This window comes from Heterocephalus glaber, unplaced genomic scaffold, assembly GCF_053883595.1.
Source record: "Heterocephalus glaber isolate CG9 unplaced genomic scaffold, H.glaber_assembly_v1.0 deba00001569, whole genome shotgun sequence".
NCBI lineage: Eukaryota > Metazoa > Chordata > Mammalia > Rodentia > Bathyergidae > Heterocephalus > Heterocephalus glaber.
In genome coordinates this window covers 11,676,123-11,688,520 of record NW_028258354.1, presented here as the reverse complement: position 1 = coordinate 11,688,520, position 12,398 = coordinate 11,676,123, and the positions used below count along the sequence as shown (strand labels likewise).

At 37.4% G+C, this 12,398-nt stretch overlaps 1 protein-coding gene across 3 annotated transcripts in view; it reads right to left on the bottom strand.

Annotated features, from left to right (window-relative positions):
- The window catches only part of Helb (DNA helicase B), a 33,513-nt gene that overhangs the window by 5,499 nt on the left and 15,616 nt on the right, over nucleotides 1-12,398 (bottom strand). For 2 of the 3 annotated variants that reach the window (XM_021241553.2, XM_004861096.4), the window contains exons 8-12: nucleotides 9,363-9,444; nucleotides 8,838-8,897; nucleotides 7,290-7,518; nucleotides 5,334-5,477; nucleotides 1,321-1,809 (exon numbers count right to left, since the gene is read on the bottom strand). In XM_021241553.2, the coding sequence (XP_021097212.2) occupies nucleotides 1,321-1,809; nucleotides 5,334-5,477; nucleotides 7,290-7,518; nucleotides 8,838-8,897; nucleotides 9,363-9,444 (1,004 nt within the window). The remainder of the gene's footprint in view (nucleotides 1-1,320; nucleotides 1,810-5,333; nucleotides 5,478-7,289; nucleotides 7,519-8,837; nucleotides 8,898-9,362; nucleotides 9,445-12,398) is intronic. The other variant, XM_021241555.2, reaches the window with a different exon arrangement.

The following is a 12,398-nucleotide window of genomic DNA, read 5'->3' as shown; positions in this document are numbered from 1 at the left end:
ATGAGAAAAAGTTTGATTCACTTTAGTGGAAGTGACAACGTGTGAGGTATATTAGGAGAAAGGGAACAAGCCAGGCAAGGGTGGCCTGGTCATCAACCACCTAAGAAGATCAGATGAAGACTTGAAACAGGGCAGACCACATAGAAGGAAAAAAATCCCTGAGAAAGACATTTTGCAATAAAGCTAATTACCTGGAGACAGCAATTAAAGGTAAGATGAGTCTAAGGTGACTCCAAGACTAGGTGGATAACTAAGAGAATAGTGATTGAAATGGGGAAACTGGAATAGACAGTAAGACGTTGAGCTGTGGTTCCAGAAAAGTCAATCTGTAGAAATAAGTATGTGGATTAGGGAAAGGTTCTTTCACTGCCCTTTCACAGCATCAGAGATTCAGTGAATCACCAAATTACTTACACAGATGTCTGTCTGCACCACCAGCAGTGAATATGAGTGAGAACTGTCACTTACTTATCTTTAGATCCCAGTACCTGGAATGTCACAGACACCTGAGACTGTTTTGAACAATGACTGGTACAAAGAGAATGGCTGAAACTGTAAGACAAGTATCTCCAAATCTGGGGTGGTAGTGAGGAAACAAGGCAGAGAGGTCATTGCAGGGGAAGCTTTAGACTGGGTACCTCTGTAACCAAGGGAAGGAGACACTGAAATAGCAGCAGAGGTGAAACTATTAAATGTCACGGGAAGCTGGGCTCAGTGATACACACCTATAGTCCCAGCACTCTACGAGGCTAGGGTAGAAGGATTGCATGTTTGAATTCAACTTAGGTTAGCAATTTAAAGAGACCTTGTCTCAAAATTTCCAAAAGGCTTGGGATGTTGCTCAATACAAATGGATTGGGTTCAACTCCTCAGTGCTACAAAGGGAAAAAAAGAAAAAGCCCAGAGAAAAGTAAAAAACAACATCTAGGGAAAAGGCCCCTAAAGTTGACGAGAAGAATTGGCAAGCTATTTCAATGAAATTGTGGAGATTAAATAAGATTATGGCCTATAAAGCAAGGGCAAGGGAGGGGGAGCTGAAAGGGAAGGCATTGGTAAAGAGGCACAGAGTGACAACAGCTTTCTTTAGCATGTCAGTTCCCATCAATCCATGGAGGTTGCCTAGAGGGGGAGCCTCAGGTGGTAAGAAAGGGAGCTAGGATCAACTGAGCACAGGCAGAGGAAGCTCGGCAGGGATGAGAACCAGGTGCTACAAGTGCTACAGCACAAGGCAACACTCACAGAAGTACAAGGTCCCTTGTAAGCACACTGAAGTTACCAATTCTGAAATAAAACTTGAGCACATCCAAACATCACTCCTACCTTGGAAACTTTGCTTGGACTGTCACAGGTGTGCACACCAGAGGTTCTTTTGGACCCTGGAGGTGGTGACAAATCCTCATCTGTATACATTTCATCAAATGAAGAAAACCTCCACCCTCTCACAAAGGTAGCCATCCCGTCATCAGCCAAAGAGGACTGGCTCTTGGCAACACCACCTGTGACAGTGTTGGTTGTGTCTTTAGGGAGGGGTGCTGCTGGCAGGCTGGGTCCTCCACTCTCTCCAGAGCTCTCAGGCTGAGATGGACGATCTGCCAGAGAAGCACATCTAACAGAGAGCTCATTTTGCAAGAAGTGTTTTAGACGAGTTTGCCTGAGAATATCTGGTCTTCTGATTGCACTCTGGAGCTGAGACTCTTCCGCAATGATGTACACTCTGCAGCGGCCCCTGGTGACCGCAGTGTAGACGTGCTGCCAGTGCTGGCGGCCTGCCTTTCCCACCACGTAGGCAACAGTGTGCTCCTCAGACCCCTGAGAGGCAAGAAGACAGTATGAAGACCAGGCAGGTCCATACCTCACGAAGAGTCCTCATGGTTTTCTCATGCATACACTGCCTGGCCAGCACATTCACATGGATCCACTCACGGATCTATGGTATTCATGATCCCAGAACTCATGTTTGCTAAATATGATGCGCAGTTCAAGTCTCATGGGTCCACAATTGGCTTGCGGAAACCAAGCAACAAACTTAAAGATTGAATGCAGTCCTAAATTTTCCCTAATCAAAGACTTTAAAATGATTGTATGGATTTTTGTGTAAAAATGTTATCCTAATGTTACTTATAATGGCAAAAAAGGATTCCTCAAAAAGGATTCCTAATTAGACATTTGAGGTACAAATATCTTAGTTTGCAAATATCAAAGATACTTTTAAAATATAAAAAAATTTAAAACGCTGAATGCTATACAATGGAGAATGGCTACAATTATTTAACAAATTAATCTAAAAAAGTACTGTTATTATACATAAAGATACAACATAAAATAAAAAAGGAAATTTTATCAAAATTTTAATGACTATGTCTCAAAACGAAGGGCCCAGGGATGACTATTTTGCTGCTATTGTATTTTCCCATCTTCAAACCAATTATTAATTCTATCAAGATGTACAAAAGAGAACAATTAACCTTTGTTTTTTAAGTTTAGCAAACTGAGAATTGTATAACCAGTAATGACACTCAATGTGTCCATGTAACTAACTGTAAGAAAACAATTTCATGCTTTGGAGCTATTCACAGCTCCTATATTTTGAGAACAGCATGTCCGGTGCCAACACAGACGAAGATGTGGCCAGAACCACTGTCTCCACCATTGCTCTCACACATCTCCTACCAAAAGGGGACTGGGGACGGCAACCGGCAAGCTGGGGTGTATGAGAAATACAGCTCCACTGAAAAGCACTCTCCACAGTAAGTTCTTTTATCTCTTTAGACAGTTGGAACCAATTCTTCAGACTGTAAAAGTTTGATACATCTTTCTTCCCAAAGCTTCTAGATCTCAGAAATGGATTTCAATGATACTTGATTATATAAATACATTTTATATACATATGCCACTTCTCTCCCTTAGACTTTATATCATGTATTTCTAAACATAAAAATATCTACCTAAACTTAGAGAATCAATTAACCAACACTGGGAAAAATAGTAACAACAGTATGAAACTGTCTCATTATCATACTTGTCCCTTAGATACTTGTTCCAATCCATCACCCTCACAGCAGCCACAGGGATGTTTGTAAAACTGCAAGTCCAGTCACACTGAACTCTGTTTACAACCTTCCAATGGCTCCTAGGCTCTCGAAGTAAAATCTTAGTGCCTTAAAGTGCCCATGAGGGCCTTCAAGAGCTAGCCTGAGCCCTGGCCCCCTTTAACCTTTTTCCCTATCTTTTCCATACACAGGGTTCCATCCAGCACAAGGAAATTCTTCGTGGTCCTATCAGTGTTCCTCAGTCCAAGGCCTCCATCCAGAAATTCCTGGATCACCTGCTCACCTCTGTACTTTCCAGAACCCTCTACTTCCTCTATCACTGACTTTTAAAAGACATTAGGCTCCATGAAGGCAGCTCACAGGTCTCTGGCCACCTGCTCCTTTTCCCTATCTCTGTTTTCCACTCAGCATCATTTCTTTTTCTCTTTAAAAAATTGTGCTGAATCATAGGGATTTTTAATCATTGGGATGTAAGCCATTTCAAATTCTTTATAAAATTTAGATAGGGTATGTTAATAAATAAAATACCATACTCATAAAAACCCCCAAAAAAGCCTATGCTCATTCATATATGTCTACTAACAGAAGACAGGGGCTAACCTAAAATTTTCTGCATAAAAATAGAGGTTGATAGAGCCTCCCCATTGAAACAGTAAGCCACCAGCAGAGAGGGAAGCTCAAAACAATGAGATAAATAAGAGCCAAGAAAAGCTTATAAAGATTCAAGAGCATTAAAGGTTAAAAGCAAGTTACACTAAATGCAGTGTGGTGTCATGAATTAGATCTGCAAACAGAAAAAAGAACAAAAGTGGGAAAATAGGTGAAATCCAAACACAGTACATACTGTGTACTGTACCATGTACAACAATAGTAATTTCTTGTTTTTGACAAGTATACTATGGTTATATAAAATGTTATCATTAGAGAAAGCTGGGTAAAGGGTATGCTGTAACTCTGTGCTATCTTTCCAACTTTTCTGTAACTCTAACATTATTCCCAAATAAGTTAAAAAAATTTTTTTTTTTGGTACCAGAGATTGAACTCAGGGCCTTGCGCTTGCAAGGCAGGTGTGGCGCTGCTGAGCTAAATCCCGAGCCCAAGTTTAAAATTTTTAAAAAGGGGTTGGCTCACAATCTTCTTCTCTCTACCTTTCTGGAGGAAAAGGATACATTTTTCAAAACTTGCTTAACTTTATAATTAACATATATATGGAGACTATATTCCAACAAATCTGAGTAAACCAAAAAGAAAAGCAAATGATACTTGATTATACAAATGCTAAATACATTTTAAATGCATGTGCTACTTCTCCCCCTTCTGCAAAAGTACAGAAACATGGTATTATTGGTTTAAATACAGAAAGATTTACATAGAAATTGTTTTTATATGAATGGAAATGATACAAAACAGATACAGGATAGAAGTCATTTCCTGAGGAAGGTGAAAAGTAGGCCTGAGCTTACCAGCTACAAAATTTATTGGGTGCCAAGACATTTGGAAATCAAGACAAATAATATTTTAATGTAATGCTTTTATTCATTTATTTACCAGTACTTACGATTGAATCCAGGGCCTTCACAATGAGCTATAAAAATTTTTTTAAATTTTTTATCTTGAGAGGGGGTCCTGCTAAATTGCTAACTGGCCCCTGAGAAGCCCAAACTTGCAACCTTCCTGCATCACCCTCTCAGAATACTCAGATTACAGGCATGTGCCATTAAGTCTGGTTCTGTGTAATGTTTTTAAAAATCAAAAAGAAGGCACAGAAAGATTTATAATTACCAAACTACCAAATTTTACATAAACACAAGATCAGTAAGGCCTTCCTGAAGACTGAGGCAAGGAGGGAAGGACCAGAGGACAAGGCTGCAGTTCTAATGTCTTAGTTCCTGAAAGTAAAGAGAGCTCTAAAGCAAAAAGAGCAAAAGATTAGGATCCGTCTAGTATTTCCTACACTCTTGGGCGCTTTGTTTTCTAATTAAAAAATAAAAAAGCAAAGGCTAGAAATATAGCTTAGTGGTGAAGTACCTGAGCAGCCTGCATGAGGCCCTGTGTTCAGTCTCCCCCTCCCACTGCAAGTAATAATAACAAGGCAATGAAAATTTAAAAAGAAAACAATGCAAAGTACTCTATGGCTTGGTATGCTTTTTAAATAGTTTTCATTTTTTATTTTATTTTTAGGTACCGGGGATCGATCTTGGGACCTTGTGCTTGCAAGGCAGGCACAGTGCCACCGAGCTAAATCCCAGGCCCTTAAATAGTGTTCTAAAAATCCACTCTTACCTGAAAAGTATGAATAGTTCTGGCCCAGGCATGTTTTATGTGACAGTATTTCATTAGTTTTCTAAAATCCACAGTTACTTCCAAGCCAGCCATATTACTAATAGTCACAGATCTTCTCTTTCCAAAAGTCACATCAGTTACATCCTGCCACCAAAACAAAGAACTATTTTATATGTCTTCAAATATGCACACAGTAAAGACATTCTATCTTTGGACTGAAAATAAAATGTAAGCACCTTATAAGTACAATGGCATATATATTCGTTACAATTAAGAATTTCAAGGGGGACAGGGATTTAGCTCAATGGTTCCGCCACCTGCCTCACAAGCGCAAGGTCCTGAGTTCGATCTCCAGTACAAAAAAAAAAAAAGAATTTCAAGGATCTTAGAGGTGGGGGTGTAGCTCAGTGGTAGCCTATGAACTTAGTGTGCATCAGGCCATGGGTTCTATCCCCAGCACCACCAAAAAAAAAAACTTTCAAAAGGCTTAAAATCTATACTTATCTGAATATATCCACATTCAAATATAAACACAAAGATTTTCAGTCCTTCAAATTTTGTGAAGTACAAGGGTGATCAAACCATACAACGAATGGTCACATTTGTTTAAATTTATTGTAATAAAATACACAACCCCCCCCCCCTTAAAATACTGCCCTTACGTCAAACACACTTATCCCATCACTCTTGCCACTTTCTGAAGCAGCTTTGGAAAACCTTTTATGAGTATCTTTAGTTGCACCATCCCAATTACTTGATCTTAAATCAGTGATGGAGAACCTTAAAGCTTTCAATGGTAACAAACGGCCCGAAAACACGTGCCATAGGTTCACCACCACTCTCTAGACACAAAACTTCACTTTTCACAGTCATTTTGACTGCATGGAAGAGCCAAAAGTCACATGGTGCCAGGTGCAGTGAATAAAATGGATAAAGACACACTGTAATGTTTTTATTTGACAGAAACTGCCATTCCAGAAGCAATATGTGCCATTCCAGGGGCACAGTAATGATGGAGGATGAAACTACTGGCCCATTTCTCAGGCCATTTCCTACACACATCATTTCCTAAAAGTTCTAATAACCTCATAATATTCAGAGTTCACAAGTGTTTCTTGGTACAAACACAGCTTACACAATTTCTTCAAGGTCAAAAAACACTATCAACATCACCTTCACACTAGGTCTTGATTGGTGTGCTTTTGTCACACAAGACCTAGGTGATTTCCATTGAGAACTCTGAATCTTCTCTCAGGGTCATAATCACAGACCAAAGTTTCATCTTCTATGCTGATATATTGTTTTAATGCTAGAATCTGAAGCAGTAGGCTAGTGCAATTCCAGTGAAATGTGTTGCTCAGAATACATGACTTATAGCTCACTTTACAGCACATCTTTTCTCAACCACAGCTCATAACAGACTGACTGCACAGAACAAGTTGAAACCCGTCACACAGTTACTGCTCCTTCTTGTATAAAAGATTCCTGCCTTTTTGTTCCATGGCACTTGACAGCAGCATTCACTATATTTTTTTATCTTACCTTGTATTTTTCCACAGAGCTTTTAGAGAATATTATAAGTTTAGGAAGGTATCTACACAATGAGACCAAATATAAAGCAATAACTTCCACAGTTACTATATTTAAGCCACAATCAAGGAAATGATCACATATGCCTGTTTTTTGTGACTCAGGCACTTCAAACTTATTAAAAATGTTCCTCACAAAGTCTTTTAGAAAAATATAAGAAAAAGAAACACTTCCCCACTCAATTATTCTCAATTCTGATACCAGAAAACTATAATCCAATATTCATCATGAACACAGATGTAAAAATCTTTAACAAGAAAACTTTGAACAACATTATCACCCCTGATATGATTAAATTCTGAATCAATTCTACAGCAACAAATAAATATTTTTCTAAACGGTACAAAGGTATTTTCTGACACTTACATTTGTTATGAAAAATATTTCTCCATTACATAGCCGAATACCACTTTCAAGTTCATGCTTATTTTTAGAAAAATCATGAGGAGTACCACAAAAGCCTTCACCACTGGCCTGTAAATCACTATTTGGCTCAGTTTCAGAAGGATTTTCAGGAAGTAACTCTGAGAGGTATGCATTCTTGGTACAACAAATTTTATCATCAATTCCAAATATAAGTCTCTTCTGATGGTCTCTAGGTTAAAAAGTGATAATACATCATCATCAAAGCTTGAAAATATCTCATTTCATTTTGTTTAAACCCTCACTCAGATTCAAGCCAACTATCAGAATGATTTCCACACTTCCTTATATCACTTTGGCTTTCCAAAGACCAACAAGAAATCAGGCTCTCACACGTGTCTTTTAATTACTTACTTATATGCTCTGAATCAACACAAACTCAGTGACATTTCCCAGCTAAATTTCTTTAAGTTAGAACTTCGGATATAAATGTTCTTTTCCTCCCTATTTTTAAAAGATGTAAGCAACCATATTGATTTTTTCTGCAAAATTTATCATCTCTCCAGTCTCTCTATCACTACCCTATTTCAGGTCATAAAGTACTTACATATATTTCTATGATAATAATTACAACACTGTTTCAGATTAATAGCAGCAAATTGAATAAATGATGGCAATATGACAGTTACTGTGTAGTAAATGTTTTGGGTATATTATTTCATTACATTCCTACTCCAGCTCTGTAAGGAATTCAATATAACTTTTTGGGTATGTGGAGGAGCAGGTACTACAGATTGAACCAAGGGCCTTAGCACTGAGCTACATCCCCATCCCTTTTTAAAATTTTGTCTTGCTAAGTCACTATGTTGTCCACACTGAGCTCAAAGTAGCAATCCTGCCTCAGCTTCCCATAGTTCTAGGATTACAGATTGAGTATCTTCTTTCACATACATAAAGAGTTGAAATTACCTACCCAAGAGCACAGTTACTAGGACCCTGACTATGTATCCTCATCCATGTGCTTTTTAATCCTTTGTCAGGGTACCTGACACAGGTTTTTGGGTATCTTCCTTCAGCAAACAGGAGGCCCTATCTCAGGATATAGGATGTCCACACTGAGCAATGAGCAGATGCTGGTATGTGTAAGATAAAAGAATTTATTTTTCCTTTGTATAAACAGAGTGGCTTTTCTACACTCCCATTTCTCTCATAGCTATTCAGGAAGGTGCTCGGGTTCTTAGAAGCAAACATAGGCATGTCACAATTTTAGAAATTCTCCTTTACTCCCATGCTTATCTTGGAGAAGCTGGGTTTCCAACCTGGAAACCACAAGGAAAATATCATCCCTCATTTTTTTTCTTATTATACTTATTTCCGAAAAAGTCAATTCCTATGGATATGTATTTAATTGAAGAGATCAGTATACTTCCCAAATGAGGTAAAACATTTTTTTGAGTATGTGGCTACAAGTGACAAATGTCAAAGCAAGCAAAATAATAGTGAATCAAGGAAAGATTGTCTTCAAAAATGCCAATTCTTCAAGATGCTCACCTGGTGAGATGGCCAGTGTAGTGCTTACAACAGCAGTCATTGATTAAGTCACAGTCTTGCCTGAAACACAGGAAAACACATGAGCCATCTTAATGGTATCTGTTATTAGCTCCTTTACATTATCAACAATTATCATACACTGGACTCTGTGTGTGTGTGTGTGTATATACATGCGCGTGCATGCTGGGGCTTGAGTTCAGGGCCCTGTGCATGCCAGATAAACAGTCTGCCACTAAGCTATTACCCCAGATGACACAATGGATTCTGGAAGAAGTTTCCAGTTTTCTCCAGGAAAAAATATTTTATTTTTATCTTCACATGCACTTTTGTTCCACTTAGATTTCTTATGAATTTCAAAGTATAACATTTTTTAGAAAGAACCCTCTGCTATGTCTAGCAAACACTCCAAAATAATGAGAATTAATAGTGATGAATTATGAGAGTCTCCCATTCAAACAGAATTGACATTAAAGTTATGAAATTTAAAAGCCATAGAAGAAACATTAAATACTGTAAATTCTTTACCTTCTAAATGCAACGAATTGTGATGTTTTTGCACTTTTAAAATCACTTTCTTGCAATAAAGCTTTAACCGCAGAATATAAATCTGATAATTCAAGAGAAAAAAATTAACACAAAAAATATTTCCAATGAGAGATTAATGCAGAATTCCGCCTAAGGAGTCCAGGAAAAATACCGCACCAAGTGGAATACAAGTCCACTTCCTTCCCTACACAGGTGAAGGACCAGGAAAGAGAACGGAGAATAAAGTTCCAGATATTCATGCTCAATGAAGAAGTCAACCAAGGACCAGAACAACTACTAATTTGCAATACACTCACCATATATTCACTGATGATTTGTGAATGCTGAATTTAAGAAATGAGCAAGCACACAAAATATGTTGAATTTCTAATTTGAAACTTTAAGTCCCTGTGGTACTACTAGTAGTAATGAGTTAGAATTTGAGAATATATATGCTTTCTATATTCTCTCATTTAATATTCACAACATCCATACAGGTGGGTATCATTATATCCATAGCTGATATTCACCTGACACACATCAGTACACAACATCAAGATATTTCTCTGTTGGCTGGAAAATCGTCACTAACACCCTAAGTGCACAATGCCTAATCTCCCATCCCAACCTTTTTTTCCTTCTCCCAGACCTCCCCATGATTCAGCCACTAAAACATTAGCTCTGGCATAGAAGAGCCATTGGGGCTTGTGTCCTACCAGCTGTTAAGCACCCCAACCACTTATTACGTCCACATTGTAAGTGTGAAAATGAAAGCTCATGGTAGCAGTTTTCCAGTGGGGCAGGGTGGCTTTGACTTCCATTTAGATCTCAGATGGCCGACCATGTGGCACAGCACACACTGCCCACATCCTCTTCACACTGGAATACTGACAATCAGGCTTTCTCTAGTCTCACAGCAACAGTGCAAGAGGTAAACATTTCTCAAGTGAAAAAGAATATAATAAAAATTTGGGGAGAAACTCCCAGGCTCTTGAGTATTTCCCTAGTAGCAGATGAATCATGGGGGAATTCAAAAGCCCAGACATTGTGACGCCCTGCTCTAAGAGGGTCAAGTTGCTTGATGAACCATTCATTCATTCATTCATCCATCCATTCATTCATTCATTTTGATGAAGACAGGATTATCTCTAGAAAATGGCCAAAATTCAGTCTGCCCCCCAGCCCCAGCCAACCTCTGGCTTGCCAAAACAGAAATTTCCCAAGGTCTCCTGAAATATTGTTTTCATTTACATATATAGGATTGTGCTGTTTTATACCTTGCTTTTTCGCCCTCTGTGTATCATGTAATCAATATTTCATTGATTCTAAGATACATATTTTAGCATCTCTGAAATTCTAGTTCAGCTATGAATTCTGTTTTAGGTCTCTGTACTGTGCAATAGTGAGTGTAATTTACTTAGAGTCACTTAATTATTAATTTTAAAAAGTACTAAATGCCTCTCTAAGGATTATTTATCCAGTTTTCTTAAAGAAGGGACTAATTTTCCAGCAGAAGTGTTTAATTAATATATATAATTAGCATCAGCTACACTCTGCTACCATTCTGAAATAGACAACTTTCTTTTTCTTTCTAAAGTACATTCTCATGTATGTAAAGAATGGGTACTAGAAATATACCAAAGTAAACTAATAATATTTCGGGTAGAGTTCAGTGGAGTGGCAAAAAAAGCTGTACTTAATTGTCTAAATCTTTTTCTTCCTCTATAATAGTGCCTCACATCAACTAAACTGTTCTGAGAATAAATATTAGTTATTTTTATAATATATTTAATAAAAACCAACACAAAATGATATGCAGCTTATAATCCAACCTATGTAAAAGCAAAGTAAATAATATATATTTACACGTAGATACAATAAGGTTTAAAGGATAAACACACCAAGCTTTCACTAGGTACATGACCCTTGTAGGGGGTTTTTTTAGGGGGATGAGAAAGAGAATGATTACCAGAGAATAATTTCTACTTCAAATTTTTCAGTGTCACTTAATTTCTTAAGATAATTTAAATTATTTCTATAATTAAGAAGGCATGTTATACACTACATGTTATATGGTCCCATTTATTTAAAAAAAAGTACTGCAACACAGCAATGATCATTAACACAAGGGAAGTAAGGCTGGTGACACATGCAAAGAGAAAAATGCTTTCAAGTTTTCAAAGTTGCATGTCATTTCAAGTCACATAGAGTGAAAGTGTTTAAGTGGGGGAGAATATACCTTTGAGAACCGTGACATCTATAATAAAACCTCAGTAATAATCATTTAAGTCTTTACTAAGTCAATTTTGAATATATTACACTTATTTTTTTAAAAAAGAATGCCATCAGTTTTTATAGAAAATAAAGATTATAACAGGTTTACTCTATTTAAATAAATTCTTTGCAGTAGCCAATGTAATGATATCTATAATTCACACAAAACTAAAATTTGTTGTGCCTCATAACAAGGATGCCTCCACCCTCACAATAGGGCCACAGGAAACATCACCTGATTCCCACTTTACACATGGCTAAGTGACACGGCACAGGTCACATGTTTAAGGAAGAAAACTCCCAATCCCATTCTTTCTCAGCCTTGTCAGGCTATCATCCTAACACTCATAATTAGAAGCAATGTTTGTCCATTTTATAAAACAGAATTATTAGGAACTCAATGCAACAACAGTTGAACAACTGTAACTTTTGTTGCACAAATGTACTCAACAGATTTGCTCTTCAAATTGCTCTAAAAAAATTTCATTAACTAAAATTTGCTCTCACTGGAGTGAACTTGGATCATTGGAGCTTTGCTTTATTTTAAACAAAATTTTCCACATCTGTTTGTTCATTTGACAAGTATTTATTGTGTCTTTACTATGGATTAATGACCTGCTATACAAACTTCTGGGGACATCTGCTTCTGAAGATTTACACATTTATTCATTCATTTTCAGTGATCTTTTTTACTAACAATATTTGCCTTTACCATCAAATAAAATTGTAAGTAGCCATTTACAAATGAACTTGTAACAAGTC